Source organism: Trachypithecus francoisi, unplaced genomic scaffold (assembly GCF_009764315.1).
Source record: "Trachypithecus francoisi isolate TF-2019V2 unplaced genomic scaffold, Tfra_2.0 Lachesis_group12, whole genome shotgun sequence".
Taxonomy (NCBI): Eukaryota; Metazoa; Chordata; class Mammalia; order Primates; family Cercopithecidae; genus Trachypithecus; species Trachypithecus francoisi.
The window spans coordinates 7,350,966-7,368,568 of NW_022681457.1; the positions used below are offsets into that span (position 1 = coordinate 7,350,966).

Below are 17,603 nucleotides of genomic sequence, written 5' to 3' on the forward strand. Positions count from 1 at the left end.
TCATTCCCTCCTCCGGCTGCGCAAAAGCGCGGGGAGCCAGCCCGCCAGGCAGCGGAACCACGGCCGGGTAACCCAAAACCTGCACACCCTCCCGCTCCCCACATGACGTCACGTATTACCACTGACGCACGCGCAGAAACCATCCCCGGGACCCACCAAAGGTCAGGCTTAGCGTCCTCCCCCTATCACCCCTCATTGGCTAGAAACAACTGCTCGTCCCGGTCGTTGTTAGCAGCGACGAGGGCGGGTACAATCTTGGTCGCTAGGACACGGCTGACTTCCGCTTTCTTCCCCCTCTCCTAGGCTCAAACTAGTCAAATCTCGTTCACTCGACCAATGGCAAATGGGAAGTGGGCGGGACTTCACTAGTCCGGACCAAAGAAACGCGGGCTTAGGCCGGCGTAGCGCGGCCAATGGCCGTGGAGCAGCCCCTGTAAACTGGCTCGGGCGCCCCCACGCGTGCTTTTCCTCCTCCTCCCAGCTCTGCCCCCCCCCGTTTCAGCATAGCGCTGGCCGCAGTCTGACAGGAACGGGGACGGAGCCAAGATGGCGGCGGCCGACGGCGACGACTCGCTGTACCCCATCGCGGTGCTCATAGACGAACTCCGCAACGAGGACGTTCAGGTACGGAGGCTACGGGGGACTTGGGGAAGACGAGGAGGGGTACCTGGGGGCATGGGCAGCCCTCGCGGAGAAGACTCAGCGTTCGCTGGGAGTGGCGGAAGGGGCGGCGGCCAATCAACGTGCGTCTCTTATCTCCCCGAGTGCCCGGACTCATTGAGACGGCGCCCTTGATTGGGTGTCGGTCCAGTGGAGGGCGGGGGCCTGCGCTAGCCTCGAGGGTCCCGGGCCTGCTCGGTGCGCGCGGCGGTACGCGGTCCTGGGAGGTTGCGGCCAGGGCTGGGGTCGGCAGACTGGGTCCGGGAGAGACGAGGGCTCTGTGATTGGCGGCGGCCTCTGAATGGCCCCTTGGAGATGTGGGGCGCTTGTGACTTGCTCCGAGTAGAGGAGAGCCGCCTGATGGGTCAGGATCTGGGAAGATTTTTTTCTTTTCTGGGTTTCGACTGCTGGCCCAAGTGGGGACCGAGAGACGAAGGCCTGCCATCCCAATTTCTGCTCTTCCTCTACCTCTCATTTTGGTTTAGGTGTCCTAAGAGGACGGGGACGCAAAAACACCCCCCCTCAAAGGTGGGGACTAGCCAAACTGAAGACCGAATTAGGTTGTAGAAACCCGCTTCCCCATCTCCCCGGATCCTCCCATTGATCAGGATAGGGAGTGAAGGATTTGCTAAGCGGATGAACATTTCATTCATTCTTTCTTTTTTTTTGAGACAGCCTCTGTGTCGCCTAGGCTGGGGTGCAGTGGCGCGATCTTGGCTCAGTGCAACCTCTGCCTCCCGGGTTCAAACCATCCTCGCGCCTCAGCCCCCTAAGTAGCTCAGATTACCGGCGCGAGCCACCACGCCCATCTAATTTTTGTGTTTTTAGTAGAGACGGGTTTCGCCATGTTGGCCAGCCTTGGTCTGGAACTCCTGACCTCAAGCGATCCACCCGCCTCGGCCTCCCAAAGTGTTGGAATTACAGGCGTGAGCCACCGCGCCCAGCCCGGATGAACATTCCTGGTTATGGGATGCGGTGGCCCAAGGCTCTGAGCCGGGCTGCCACCCGCTGTGTGACCTTGTACAAGTTACTTCACCGCTTTGGGCCTCCGTGTTCCATAAAATACGGGCTAATTGTAGTCCTGGTCTTGCTGGACGGACTTGTGAGGGACTGAACGAATTATGGCACAAATAAAAAGTCGAATGGTGTCAGACCTGTTGTAAGGGCCTGATACATATTAGCTGTGCTTATTGGGAGTGGTGATTAAAGAGGTCCCATCCTCCCTTTAGGTCTCAGTTTTCGCATTTATAAAATTGAACAAGGTGCACTGGGTAACCTGCCAAACGTGGGTCCCGCCTCCTAGGTTCCTGGTATATCACTGTTTCTGGGGGCAGACCGGTTGTGGTTGTATTCCTGGCCCTTCCACTTCTCACTGATTGACATGCGCAAGTTAGTTAATCTCTCTAGGCCTGTTTCCTCTTCTCTTTTATGGGGATAATTATCTAGTTTATAGGGCGGTTGTATGAATTCTTTTGTTCAGTAAACACGTGCCATGTATCAGGTATGATGCTGGGGATATAGTGGAGACACCAGTTGCTATACAGGATTCAGGTGTGAAACAGGTCAACAGAGCTGAACAGATGAGTGTGTGAACAGTGATGGGAAGGAAACAAACAGGATGTTGTGGCAGTGAATCCATATTGAATTGGCCGTCTCTTCTGTGCTGGTCACTGCTCTAAGCACTGGTATGCAGTAGGGGAGTTTACTTTGCAGTGAGGAGAGACAATAAACAGAGTATACTGGGGATAAGCAGTAGGGAGACAAATAAAAATAAGAGAGATGGGAGATGCAGGGGTTTTGTTTGTTTGTTTTTGAGACGGAGTTTGGCTCTTGTTGCCCAGGCTGGAGTGCAATGGCGTGATCTTGTCTCACTGCAACCTCTGCCTCCCGGGTTCAAACGATTCTCCTGCCTTGGCCTCCCAAGTGGGATTACAGGCATGTGCCACCACTCCCAACTAATTTTGTATTTTTAGTAGAGATGGGGTTTCTCCGTGTTGGTCAGGCTGGTCTCAAATTCCCGACCTCAGGTGATCCACCCACCTTGACCTCCCAAAGTGCTGGGATTACAAGCATGAGCCACTGTGCCCGGCCTGGGGGATGCAGTTTTAAAATGTGGTGAAGGGAGGCCTTGTTGAGATCAAGTTTGAGAACACACCTAAAGGCAGAGTGCACAGCAAGTACAAAGTGGGGTGGGGCAGATCCATTTTAAGTAGGCCAATCAGGCAAGGCCCCTCTGAGGATGCAGAATTTAAGAAGAGATTGAAAGAAGGTGGGGAAGAGCCTCCCAGGAAGAGGGAACAGATATGGCCATAGTTTTTTGTTGTTGTTTTGTTTTGTTTTTTGAGATGGAGTCTCACTCTGTTGCCCAGGCTGGAGTGCACTGACGTGATCTCGACTCACTGCAACCTCCGCCTCCCGGGTTCAAGCAATTCTCCCGCCTCAGTCTCCTGAGTAGCTGGCACTACAGGCTCAGGCCACCACGCCTGGCTAATTTTTGTGTGTGTGTTTTTAAAAGAGACTGGGTTTCCCGTCTTGGCCAGGCTGGTCTCAGACTCCTGATCTCAGGTGATCTCCCCCCTCAGCCTCCCACAGTGCTGGAATTACAGGCGTGAACCGCTATGCCCAGCCAGTTTTTTTTTTTTTTTTTTTAACTCCAGGATCACTTCCTTCAGCTGTCTGTCGTTCCATCCTTCCATCCATCCATCCATCCACTAACCAGCAGACATTTGTAGGGAGTTGTTTTTGTGCCAGGATCAGAGCTAGGCAGCTTACCGGTTTATTCTAAAGGATATTACAAAGGCTACAGATGAAGACACACGCAGGGTGAGGTTTGGGGGAAGACGTGTGGCGCTTCCATGCCCTCCCTGGGCATTCCACCTTCCAGGAACCACTAGGTGTTCATCTGTCTGGAAGCTCCTATGGACTACTTTTGTGCTACAGCCCAGAGTTACGTAGTTGTAACAGAGATGGTCTGGCCCTCAAAGCTTACAATATTTGCTGTCTAGCCTGTTGCAGGGAAAAAAATGCCAACCTCTGACTTAAACCATCTGAGTAACAAATTACTGGGTGCTTGCTCTATGCTAGGTACAGTGCAGAGGAATAACACTGACAATCTTACTGAAGTCTCATAATCACTCTTTGAAGTAGGTCCTGTCCTTGTCCACACTTCCCAGATGAGGAAACCGAAGCACCATAAATAACGTAGCCAAAGCTGTGCAGCTGAGAAGTGGAGGAGTCAGGAAAGGAAGTAGGACCTAAGGGTGGAATAGAGTCTAGGGTGGGACACACGGTTGCTGATTATATTCATATGCCAAATATTTTAGTTGTGTCTGAGATAGTTCAGGATACTAGAAGGAACACAGGCTATGAAATCCTGTAGTCTTGATTTATTTGTTCGGCAAATATTTATCAACACCTCCTATGTGCCAGACTCTGTTTTAGATACTAGACGTACAGTAGGGAACAAAGCTGCCCTTCCGGGGTTTACATTCTGGTATGGGAGACAGATCTGTAATGGGATGTCAGTGGCAGTAATTGCTAAGAAGAAAAATTGCTGGGCATGGTGGCTCAAGCCAAATTCTAACACTTTGGTTATATATATTTTTTTTTGAGACAGAGTCTCACTCTGTTGTGCAGGCCGTCTCTGCTCTTTGCAACCTCTGCCTCCCGGGTTCAAGTGATTCTCCCGCCTCAGCCTCCCGAGTGACTAGGATCACAGGTGCCCGCCACCACATCTGGCTAATTTTTGTATTAGTAGAGAGTGGGTTTCACCATGTTGGTCAGGCTGGTCTCAAACTCCCTGCCTGCCTCGGCCTCCCAAAGTGCTGGGATTACAGGCATGAGCCACTGCACCTGACCAATTCTAGCACTTTGGAAGGCCAAAGTGAAAGGATCGCTTGAGCCCAGAAGTTTAAGACCAGCCTGGGCAACAAAGTGAGACCCTGTATCTACCAAAAAAAAAAAAAAAAATGTAGCTGGTGTGATGCCACAGGCCTGTGGTCCCAGCTACTCAGGAGACTGAGGTCGAAGGATCGCTCGAATCAGGGAGATCCAGGCTGCGGTGAGAGCCTGGGTGACAGCAAGACCCTGTCTTAAAAAAAAAAAAAAAGAACAAAATAAGACAGGTACAGGGAATGGAGCAAGCACCTGGGGCTGCTGTGTTGGATAGGGAGGTTAGAGAAAGCTGCTCTGAGGAAGTGGTGTTGAACAAGTATTTGAATGAAATGAACAGGTCGTGGAAGAGCAGTCTGGGCAGAGGGAATGGTTGATACAAAGACCAGGAGTGGGAGGATGCTGGATGCGTTCAAAGCACAGCAAAAAGGCCGACTGAGGCAGAGAGAATGGCAAAGTGGTGGGAGGTGAGGACTAGACCAGGACTAGATCAGGTGAGGCCTGTGGGCCAAGGTGAAAGCCTTGAAGATGGCGGAGGGGGGCGGGGAATGGCAAGGCTTTGAGTAGGAATGATGGGTTCTGATATAATTTTAAAGGATCTTTCCTCTGGCTGTCATAGGGGTTGGGCAGGAACACTGGTCCTGTTGAGGTGCCTTTACAGAGCACCCAGGACCAGTGTTAGCACGTAGTGGGGAAGTGTGGTTACAGTCAGGACATGTTGAGAGGGACTGATGGGATTTGCTGGTGGGTGATGTAGAGGGAGGAGTTGAGGATGACTGAAGTTTGAACCCCCACTCTGCCAGTTTGCTCCCTGTGTGCCCCTGGAGCAGTACTTTCCCCTCTTTGAGCCTAGATTCCTCATCTGCAAAATGGGGATAGTGATGAAGAATCAGCATGTGCCTGGTTGTGAAGATGCAGTGAAATTGGCTTTTTTTTTTTTTTGTGGCGGAGTCTCGCTCTGTCGCCCGGACTGGAGTGCAATGGCCGGATCTCAGCTCACTGCAAGCTCCGCCTCCCGGGTTCACGCCATTCTCCTGCCTCAGCCTCCCGAGGAGCTGGGACTACAGGCGCCCGCTACCTCGCCCGGCTAGTTTTTGTATTTTTAGTAGAGATGGGGTTTCACCGTGTTAGCCAGGATGGTCTCGATCTCCCGACCTCATGATCCGCCCGTCTCGGCCTCCCAAAGTGCTGGGATTACAGGCTTGAGCCACCGCGCCCGGCCAGAATTGGCTTGTTTAGTGTGCTGGTTTACCTATGGTAGTCATATGGTGGGGATTGAGCAGACCTGAGGAAATGGGGCATCTGGGGAACCATGTGGGACCAAGTCAGCAAGTGTTAAGGCCTGGATTGGGAATACACTGGGCTGTTTGTTTGTTTTTTTGGTTACTATCAAGGAAGCCATTGTGACAAGCCAGGCCCAGTGAGAATGGGTCAATAGACTAGGGTAAGATTGTGTTGGGCCTTGTAAGCCAGAGTAGGGCCTTAGCTTTTATTCTGATTGTGAAGGGAAGACATACTACATGTGGGATTATACCATATAGATTCATATTATGGAAGGCTCCTTGGGTTGAATGCAGGATGGGTCTTTAAAAGTGGGTCCCCTTTCCACAGGTGCATGTAGTGGAAAGGGGGATTTTATTTGTTAAGTCACCACAGAGCAGGCTCTGTGCTGAGGCCTGCTGGGACACAGAGAGTCCCAGTCTAGGGTGGTAAGTGCTGTCGTGGAACCATATATATAGGTGGACTCTTTGGAAAATCCCAATTCCTATTCTCTCAACCCAACAATCAACAACACAGAAGAAGACTTCCGTGACTAAATGTGTGTTGTTGGGGGAGGGATTCTTCTCCACCACCAAGCAAGCAATCAGTTCTGCAGCGCACACCAACTGGGTGTCCTCCAGCTCAGTTCACACATGACCTGGAGACAGTGTTGGGTCTCACAGGTTGAGGGCTCAGGGCTCAAAACTGCACCTTGACCTTCGCCTTCAGTTGCCGTTCTGGGCCTTCAGAACTTGTGATCTACCTGCTTCAAGTTGGAGTTCCCATGACCACCCTGCCTTTGGGTTTGATGAATATACTAGAGCAGCCCTCAGAACTCAGGGAAACACTTAAGTATATCAGTTTATTATAAAGGATAGTATAAAGAATACAAATGAAGAGAGGCATAGGGTGACCTATGGTGGAAGGGGTGTGGAGCTTCCATGTCCCTCTTGGGGGCACCACCCTCCAGGAACCTGTGTGTGTTCAGCTATGTTGAAGCTCCCAGGCCCTGTCCTTATGGGTTTTTGTAAAGGCATTGTTAGGTAGGCAGGATTGATTAAACCTGGTGATCACCTTGACCTTCAGCCCCTCTCCGCTCACCGGAGGGTGTGGGGCGGGGCTGAAAATCCCAACCCTCTAATCATGTCTCTGTGTTTTCCATGACTGTCTTCCCAGTGACTGTGGACCCCATCCTGAAGGTGTCAGTCAACATTAGCATACAAAACCCACCTTGGAGATTCCAAGGATTTGAGGAGTTGTATACAAGGAAATGGGGACTGAGCCCAAATCTGTATTTCACAGTATCAAAACTATAGCAGGTGCTTGGTGGGGACATGCTTGGGAGATAGTCAGTACACAGGGAATTCTCCTCAGCATATGACATGATCAACCGCCAGTCAAGATTTCTTAATGATGATATTAATAGCTTTTCTATCAGGAATGTGACAGGAACCCCAACCAAGAGATGTTTAAACAAGTAAGGGTTCTTTTTATTTCTCATATAGCAAGTTCAGCAGCTCAAAGCTATCACAGAATTGGGTCGGCTTAAAAATATCACAGAAATGCGGTTTTTTTTACTGGCCTATTTTGGTTGTAAGATTCCAGCAGCAGCTGCTGTCCTAGTGGGACTGCACTTTTTCGTGCAGTTTACCAGGGGCCAGCTTAGGACACAGAGGTTCTTCCCCTCCTCCCTTTTGTTAAGGAGGAAAATCTCTCCTGAATCTCCTCAGCAGACTTGCTTGTCTGTTTCTTTGGCCAGAACTAGGTCGTGTGCAGAGTTAGTTGAGGTTAAGTTTGGCTATAAGTAGTAGGAAAACTCTGAATAACAGGGGCTTAAATGAGCTTGAAGTTTATTTCTGACTGATGCCCAAAATGTCTGGTGGCAGTCCAGGCTGCTGTGGCACTTCCTGGTGTCAGGGTCCTGGGCTCTTACCATTATACGCTGCTTGTGTCCTCCATTCTACCCTCCCTGTCCCCCAGGTTACCTCAGGTCCCCAAGTTGGCTGCGGAAGCCCCAACCATTATAACTCCATTCCAGACAGGAAGGAGGGAAGATAAGTGTGAACACCATCCCTATAAGCTGCACAAAACATTTCCACTTGGATTTTATTGGCCAGATGTTAGTCTTATAGTCACATTCAGATGCAAAGGCAATTCAGAAATGTTTTTTCCAGGGGTCATGTGTACAGCTGAAAACCAAGGATGATGAGCAGCAGTGTAGCCCAGTACAGGAGTTCTTAACTTGGGGATCATCTGCAATTCCTAGGCAGGTCCATGAGTTTGGACCTGCCTGGGAATTATAACATCTTTATTTTCATTAACCTCTAACTTACATTTAACTTCCCTTCTGTTATGAATTATAATATCCCTATAGTATATCATAGATAGTATTAGCAAAACCTGTGACTGTCCCAGAATGTGTTCACATGTCATTTCTACTATTATACATACCTTCTAGTGTCATTTATGTTCACCTCTGTTTCAAAATTGTGTTCATTATTAGACCTACTAAGGGGATCCATGGCACCACCCCACCCCTCCACAAAATAAAAAACGCAAAAAACAAAGCCGGGCGCAGTGGCTCATGCCTGTAATCCTAGCATTTTGGGAGATCGAGGTGGGAGGATCGCTTGAGCTCAGGAGTTTGAGGGCAGCTTGGGCAACATAGTGAGGCCTTATCTCTACAAAAAGTTAGAAAACTAGCTGGGCTTGGTGACACCTGCCTGTAGACCCATCTACTTGGGTAACTGAGGTGGGAGAATCACTTGAGCCCGGGAGGTCAAGGCTACAGTGAGCTGCGATCGTGCCACTGCACTCCAGCCTGGGTGACAGAGCGAGACCCTGTCTCAAAACAACAGCAAGAACAACAAAAAAGAAAAAACAGCGAATATGAATCCATAGTACTGGTTAAGAACCTGGTGGCTGGGATTCAAATCCTGGCTGTGCCACCAGTAAGCTGTATGCAGTTTACCTCCCTGTGCCTTTGTGTTCTCTGCCTTAAGATGGGGGATTCTGTATTTCCCTCATGGGATTGTGAGGGTTAAATGAGTTAAAACATTAAAGCCTGGGGCGTAGTAGAGACTGAGGAAGTATTTGCTGTTATTATTCTGTCATGGTGGAAAAAGGGAAAAGAAACATAAGTGGACCAGTGCCACAGTGTCCTTCTTAATAATCTGAACAAAATCAGGATGCTGTCAGTGAGGCGTGGTTGACACGGCTGCCATTTTTAATCTTCCCCTAGTGCTAGGGTGTCCTTGTAGAATGTCATTTTGTACTCAAGACAGATGTACCCTCTGAGGGTAGGTATTCTCATCATCCCCACTTCACAGATGAGAAAATTGAGGCTCAGAAAGGTACAAGGATTGCCCAAGATTCCACAGCTAATATGTAAGCACTTCAGCCTTGAACCTGGACTTTGCAGCCCTGTAGTACCACCGTAGGCCACCTTTCTCAAGCGTTGATGATGCTGTCTGCCTGAAGAAACACTTTTAATGAAACCAAAAGCAGAATCCGAAAGAACAGCAGTGGGAGGAAGGGGACTCTGTGCCACGGGAGAGCAGCCTGATTGTCATGGGCCCACCTCTTGGGCATCCTCACCTTCAAGTTGGGGTTCCCACGACCCCCTCTTTGGGTTTGATTAATTTGCTGGAGCGGCTCACAGAACTCAGGAAACACTTAGGTTTACCGGTTTATTATAAAGAATATTGCAAAGGATACAGATGAGGAGATGCATAGGGTAAGCTATGGGGGAAGGGACGGGGAGCTTTCATGCCATCCCTGGAAATGCCACCCCCCAAGAATCTGCGTGTTCCGCTATTGGGAAGCTCTCTGAATCCTATCCTCTTTGGTTTTTATGGAAGCTTTGTCATACAGACATTTTTGCCTAAATGACAGCATGATGTTGAAATTGAGTCAGGCTGCCCAGCTTCGTTGCTTTCCAGTAAGTGACAGCCTCGTCTCTGAGCATCAGTGTCCTCACCAGTGAAGTGGGTATGCTACTAACAATACATACCTCGAAGCAGTTAGGAGGCTTCAGTGTGTTAAATCATCCATGTCAATCACTTGGAATGCTGCCAAGCACGTAGCAAACAGTAAATGTTTGTTGCTAAGGTTCTGACATTTACGCTTGTGATTATTAATTGTGATTATTCCCTGGACCATCTCATTGTCCTCAGGACTGCTGCTCACCTAGTGTGGCCCTAGCCCTTGTGTATATTTCCCCATAGCTCAGCTGAGAGAATAACACACAGATCAACTTGGAGAAAACAAAGAGGAAAGAAATAGACAACTAGGTCAATACTCCCCACAGTATTTTATTTTATTTTAATTAATTAATTAATTTTTTCATGTTTTTGAGACGGAGTCTTGCTCTGTCGCCCAGGCTGGAGTGCAGTGGCGTGATCTCTGCTCACTGTAAGCTCCACCTCCCGGGTTCACACCATTCTCCTGCCTCAGCCTCCCCAGTAGCTGAGATTACAGGCGTGCACCACCACGCCCGGCTAATTTCTTTTTGTATTTATGGTAGAGACAGGGTTTCACCATGTTAGCCAGGATGGTCTCAATCTCATGACCTCGTGATCCGCCTGCCTTGGCCTCCCAAATTGCTGGGATTACAGGCGTGAGCCACCATGTCCGGCCTCCCCATGGTATTTTATTATGAAAGTTTTCAGACTTGCATAACGTTGGAAGACTAATACAAGGGTCAACAGACTACAGTCCATGGGCCAAATTCAGCCCACTGTCTACTTTTGCAAATAAAGTTATTGGAACGTAGCTATGCCTGTTTGCTTCTCTAGTTCTGGTTCTATGGTTGCTTTCAGTGCTACACAGGCAGAGTTCAGTAGTTAGGTTTGCAAAGCTGAAAATAGTTACTGTCTGGGAATGTATAGAAAAAGTTTTGCTGACTTTTAGCCTAGTGCAGTGAGCACCTCTATACTTAGACACCCCAGGTCAGTGATTGTTAGTGTTTGCCATATTAGTTGTTTATTTTTCTATAGGTCTGTCTCTATATACGTTTTATTTTTTAGCTGAAAATCAGTTGCAGGTTTTGTAGTACTCTATCCTGAGGTCCGTTTCATGCCAGGATGGTAAGTTTTGGACCACATGTATGAAAGATTAACTGTGTGCATTTTTCTGAGGAGAGACTATCACAACACTTCATCAGATGCTCATCGTCTGTGATCCCAAAGATACTTGGACTCCTGGACCAGAGAACCCCTCACGCAGGATGTTAGTCACTTGTAGACCTCGTCTCAGTTACGTGGGGCCTCAGAACAGAACAGGCTGAGGGAGGTCCTGCTCCTCAACCTCGCCCTGTCCCTACCTGTTCTGCCTCTATCCAGGAAGAAAGGTCCCCTGTGGGACCATTAGTCACTCTCCCACTCGCGAAAGCATTTCCTCCCACTCCTACACACATGAGCTCATTCCATTCTTGTGACAGTGCTGGGAGCTATTAATAATAAGAGAGGCATCGTGGTGGAGATGAAGAAATGAGGGGAGAGTTCCACAGTCTGGCCTGCAGTCAGAGCAGCTGGCTTTGGATCCCACACTCCCTTGGTGCTGGCTTTAGCAGGTGTCTTTACCTCTCTGAGCCTCACTTTCCAAAGTGGCGAAAAGAGGACATTAGCCATGCTTTTCCTCTAGGATCTGGAGGATCAAATGAGGTCGCAACATGTGGATGCTTGGCATGAGATCTATTATGTTTGTTAGCCAAATAAAATAGTTCTCTAGGACTGCCACAGCAAATCACCACGAACTGGGTAGCTTAACACAACAAGTTTTAGAGGCCAGAAGTCTGAAATCAAGGTCTTAGCAGGGTCGGTTCCTTTGGAGGCTCTGAGGGAGACCCATTCCATGCCTTTCTGGAAGTTAGGACTTCCGGTGGTGCCAGCAATTCCTTGTGTTCCCTGGCTTGTGGATGCATCACCTGCTCTCTCCACCCATCTTCACATGCTTGCCTTCCCCTCTGTGTATCTGTCTTCCTTTCTGTCTCTTAGAAGGACACTGTCATTGGATCTAAGGCTAACCCTCCCTTTAGAATGATCTGGACACACTTAACTACGTCTGCAAAGACTCTGTTTTGACATGCTCATCACTGGGATGCAACTTTTTGAGGCTGCCATTCAGCCTCCTATACTGGTGATATTATTACTACTGCTAATGCTACTCTTGTTTTTGTCGTCATTTTATTGTAATATTGTTTGTTCTTTTTTTTTTTTTGAGACAGAGTCTCACTCTTTTGCCCAGGCTGGAGTGTTGTTTGTTCTTTTGTGATCACTTAGCCAGCAATCCTGGCTTTAAATCCTGCTCCATGTGATCTTAGCTCTCTGACCCTGAGAGGGGCTTTTGTTCCCCGAGCCTGTTTCCCTGTCTGTAAAATGGGACTCCAGCTAGTAGTGACGGGTGCAGGTGTGTGGATGTGTTTAGCCGAGGACCTGGCACAGAGGAAGCATGTTATAAAGTGGCTGCTGCTGTTAAAGTACAGTGTATTAGCATGTTATGTGGTACTAAGTACAGGAGAAGGTGATGAAGAGAGAGGAGGAGAGGGAGTACAGTTTTCAACAGAGTGGTCTTGGAAAGTTCAACTGAGGAGGTGTTGCTTCCAAGGGATGTTCTTTTGCATTTGTTGCTGCTGCCACTACTATTGTTGTTATTTAATGATTAGCTCGAGGTCACAGGGTCTCTTGGTGGGTGTTTGCCAAATTACTGTTGAGCATCTTCACGCGTAACCAAGCAAGGCTTCCAGGGGCTGACTGGGTTCAGAGCTGTCCGAACTCGTGTGTGTCTGGAATGTCTAACATTCTCCCCTCCTCTCCTTGTTCTCTCATTAGCTTCGCCTCAACAGCATCAAGAAGCTGTCCACCATCGCCTTGGCCCTTGGGGTCGAAAGGACCCGAAGTGAGCTTCTGCCTTTCCTTACAGGTAATGAAGGGGAGCCCTGGGACCCAGATGTGGGGACTCTTGGGAGGTGTTTTTCACTCGATAAGAGAAGACTTGTGGATTTAACATATGGTTTGTGAATGTCTGCCCTGTGCTAGACATTATGGAGTGGGAAAAGGGATTCAGAGAAGTGCAGTTTTGCTCTAACAGAATGGTCTGGAATGCTGGAGGCAGGCATTGGTGAGAGGGATCTAGAGGCAGATAGAACCAAGTTTGAGTTGCAGCTCCAACAGTTGGAAGCTGGTGACTTTAGACAAGTTAGTTTATCTGTTTCTTACATTTTTCATCTGTAGATTGGGATAATCATCCATGTGCCATAGTGTTGATCTGAACATTCAATGTTAATAACAATTGCTAATACTTATGATATGCTTACTATATACCAGGTGGTGTTCTACACTGTATCTTGTGAGAATTGAGTTCATATGAAGTGTTTAGAAAGCTGCCTGTACTCAGTAAACATACATCACCATCCTTTCACCCGGTTAATCTCACAGCAGTTCCTTAAGCAGGTAATACTACTGTCCCCATTTTATAGATGAAGAAACCAAGGTGTAGAGAGGTGACGTGATTCATTTGCCCAAGGTCGTGCAGTTAGGAGGTAACTGAGAAGGGATATTTACGTAGTAATTCTGGCCTTTAACTTGACAGCATTGGTTAATGGCTGATTTCAAATCCGAGCTCTACCACTTTCTAGGTGTGTGACTTCGGGCGAGATATTTTACATCTACCTGCTTCAGATTCTTCACAGGTGAAATGGGCATAATTATGTAACTTAACACGAAGACTAAATAAGATACTGTAAGGTGCTTATGACACTATGCAGTACGTGCTGCCAAAGCGTTAGCTGCCAGGCTGTTACTAAGCACTGCTGTCTGTGAGGATGTAGGTAAAGCACTTAGTACACTGTCTGACACAGACTGGACTACCAATTAATAGTAAATCCTCTGTTATCATTATTCCCATTACTGCTTCATGCTTTATACTTCATACCAGCGGAAATCACAGCTGAAGGTTTAGAATGCTTTGTCACTAATTAAACTCTTGTGTATGGGATCGTCTTAGTTGGACCTAGTGATGACCCTGGGGAGGAAGGAGCTTGAGGTTGTTACCCCTCCCCGCACTGGACACATGGGATATTGGAGCCTAAAGAGGTGCAGTGACTCACCTGCAGTGGCACTTCTAGTGACTGAGGGGTGCAGGTGTGTCTGACTGAACGCTACATGAAGAGTCTGCTCATATGATACTGAACAAATGGCCCCAAACCAGGTGGCTTCTATTGGTGAACTGTTGGGGAGACTTGAAAGCTTTAGAATGCTGAGGCATGGCAGGATAATAAAGTGGTGAAGAAGTTGTAGAGGAAAAATACTGGAACGACCTGGGTTTGAAACAAGCAGCTGTGCTGCCGACTTGCTAGGAAACCTGAGTAGGTCACTCCACCTTTCTTAGCCTCATTTGCCTTATCTGTAAAGGAGTCTAATGAGAGCAGTACCTAACAGTCGGGGTGTGTAAGGAAAACTCTGCATCTTTCCTCTACTTTCACACCAGAGCAATCAACACAGAACATGACTTCTGTGACCATATGTCTGGAGTTTTTTCCCCAAACTGAGCAGTGGACAGCAGCTGGTTGTCCTCTAATTCAGTTCCGACACTGTCTTTGCAGAGATAGTGTCAGATCCCACAGATTGATGGCTCAGTCCCCAAGACTGTCCCCAACCCTGCCCACCAGTTGCAGGTCCTTTGGAACTTCTGACCGATCAGCCTCAAGTTGGGGTTCCCACGACCCCCTCTTTGGGTTTGATTAGGCTCACAGAACTCAGGGAAACACTTATGTTTACCGGTGTATTATAAAGGATATTGCAAAGGATACAGATGAAGAGATGCATAGAGTGAGGTATGGGAGAAAGGGCCTGGAGCTTGCTTGCCCTCCCTAAGCCCACCACCCTTCAAGAGCCTCCACATGTTTCACCATCTGGAAGCTCTCTGAACCCTCTGGGTTTTTATGGAAGCTTAATGGGAGAGGGTCCTGAGTGGAACGGAGGCACCAGCCATGTGGGACTCTGTGGGAAGAGCATTTCAGGCTGTGAGGAGAGGCAGATGTGTGCTCAGCGTGTTGAAAGAATAGCAGTGAGGTAGCCATGAGCTGAGTAAGATTGTTAAGGGAGAGTGAGACTAGGACATGAGGTTGGAGAAGAACAGTGACCACAACATGTGAGATCAGGTTTCTTTGAAACTATTGGCAGATTGAAATGAAAGAGTGTCAGGATTTCTTTTACACCTGAAAGAGTCACTCTGGGTTCTGGGAGATGCAGATGGTGTAGGGGCAAAGGTGGAAGCAGGAAAACCAGGTAAGAAGCTGTTGCAGTCTCCCAGCTGACAGCTAGTGATGATCAGAGTGACTTTAGGTTGGGAGGGTTGACAGACTTGGCTCAGAAGGAGCTGCCAACCCTTCCAAGGAGGATAGTTCTGTGTGGGTTGGTGGAAAGACAGGGTGCTGGCAGCTCCCAGGTGTTTGGCCTTCAGCAGCATTGCTTGGCTATAAGGTCTAGACTGGAGATAGAGATGGATAAGAATTGAGTCTGTGGATATGCATAAGGTCTTCAGGGGACAAAGAAAACAGTGAGGGTGGTTTTAACTGTGTGCAGAGGGAGCCAGGGAAACTGAGGCTGGGAACGAGCCTAAGAACAGTGTAGCCAGAGTCATATTGGCGAGAATTTATTTATTGAAGGAAGAGGCAGAGATGCTAACCCTCCTACTGGGCCCTGTGCTGAGCTCTTCACTGAAAGCATTTATTTCTCTTTGGTCTCAGAACAACCCTATGAAGTGAGAATAGCCCGTTGTGATTTGGGGATGAGAAAGGCTCAGAGAGATGAAGTGAGTTGCTGTATAAGCACCCAACAGTAAAGCAAGATTTGAACCCACCATAAAATGGGGATGATGATAATGACTACTAAAATGAGACGGTTGTGATGAGGTGACGCAGAAGTTGAACCCACCACTTACACTCACATCCCATTGGCCAGAGCAAGGTCACATGGCCTTGCCAACTGCAAGGGCGTCTGGGAAATGTAGTCTGTTGCTGGATTGCCATATACCCAGCTTAAATGCAGGAGGTTTAAGTGGTAATAGATGCCAGGCATATTAACATCTTGTGCTATGCAGGGATTAGCAGTTCCCACTGCCTCAGGGATGAGAGGATGGAGCTTAAGAGAGAGGCCTTTGGATGTGGGCATTAGGGACAGAACAGATTTTCCCTTCACGTATTCATTTGTTCAGCAAACCTGAATTGCTCTCTGTCTGGGCTCAGCTCTGGCAGGAACTGGGGCATAGAGAGGAGCCAGTCCTGGGCTCGCTGATTATAGCCTATGTTAAGGGTGTGGTAAAGGTGGCATGGAGGGAGAGGGAGACTGAGCCCAGAGGAGGTGTTCCAGCGGACATCCTAGAAGTCTTCCAAGAAGGGGTAGCTAAACTGAATCTCCAAAGATAAAAAGACATTTCTGGCAGAGAGAACAGTGCTGAGGGGAGAAGCTGGACCCCAAAAAAGCTCTCGTTGACGTTGCTCTGTGCTTTATACACCTGGTCGTGTTTGCTCCTCACTGTAACCCTCACTACGAGGGAGGGATGGTGAACACCATTTTACAGACGCAGAAGCTGGGACTCAGAGAGGTGGAATCACTCAGTCAGTGTTCTGCACCTGCTAGAGGGTAGAAGCAGGACTTAGGGCTCTCTCATCCCAGCCAAGCCTGTGCCGTGATCTCTGTGTCAGCCCAGGTGGAGAGTGGGGAGCAAGTGGGCGGATGGGGAAACTGAGTGCTGACAGCCTGAGGAAGCAGAATGGAGTCCGTGAGTTCTGAGCTTGGGCTGGGGTCAGAGTTGAGGTGGGATAGTCACGAAGTCTGTCTTGGTTCCACAGATACCATCTATGATGAAGACGAGGTCCTCCTGGCCCTGGCAGAACAGCTGGGAACCTTCACTACCCTGGTGGGAGGCCCAGAGTACGTGCACTGCCTGCTGGTGAGTGGAAGGCAGGAAGTCCTCTTGCCCACCCCTTAGGGTCAGGCCCGTGGCCCTGCCGACCTAGGGCAGGGAGGGGAGCATGTTGGAGAGCGTGGGGATCACGTCACAACAGCTAGGCCATGGACATCTGCTTTAATCCCACAAGTCAGTGGTGGCTTTTAATATTGTGAACTCAGGGTGCAGTTGTCATCCTTTCTATTTAGTGGTCAGGTAGGTGCCCAGTGCCAGGCCTCACCTGGGATTCTACATACAGGGCTGTGGGTTTGGAGTCAGGCTGGGTTCTACCACTTATTTGCTGCTGTATGATTTGTAAGAGAATTACTTAACCTCTCTGTGCTGTACCTTTCTCATCTGCAAAATGGGATTATGAAAACCTTTTAAAATTATCTTGGCCGGGTGCAGTGGCTCAAGTCTGTAATCCCAGCACTTTGGGAGGCTGAGACAGGCGGATCACGAGGTCAGGAGATCGAGACCATCCTGGCTAACACGGTGAAACCCCGTCTCTACTACAAAAAATACAAAAAACTAGCCGGGTGAGGTGACGGCGCCTGTAGTCCCAGCTACTCAGGAGGCTGAGGCAGGAGAATGGCGTGAACCCGGGAGACGGAGCTTGCAGTGAGCCGAGATCGTGCCACTGCACTCCAGCCTGGGCGACAGAGCCAGACTCTGTCTCAAAAAAAAAAAAAAAAAAAAATTATCTTGAAGAGCCCTAGCACAGTACTTGGCACTTAGTAAGTACTAATAGATGTTAACTGCAATTGTCATTATTGTTGCTGTGACATCATATCCAGCCTTTGGGGTAGGAGGGATTCCCTGTTTATGGGTGAGCCACCTGG

At 48.8% G+C, this 17,603-nt stretch overlaps 1 protein-coding gene across 1 annotated transcript in view; it reads left to right on the forward strand.

The window, feature by feature from the left end:
* The first annotated feature begins 256 nt into the window (after positions 1-256).
* The window catches only part of PPP2R1A (protein phosphatase 2 scaffold subunit Aalpha), a 38,972-nt gene continuing 21,625 nt past the window's right edge, over positions 257-17,603 (forward strand). The window contains exons 1-3 of the mRNA XM_033228896.1: positions 257-624; positions 12,642-12,732; positions 16,664-16,764. Coding sequence (XP_033084787.1) covers positions 547-624; positions 12,642-12,732; positions 16,664-16,764 — 270 coding nt within the window. The 5' untranslated portion in view covers positions 257-546. The remainder of the gene's footprint in view (positions 625-12,641; positions 12,733-16,663; positions 16,765-17,603) is intronic.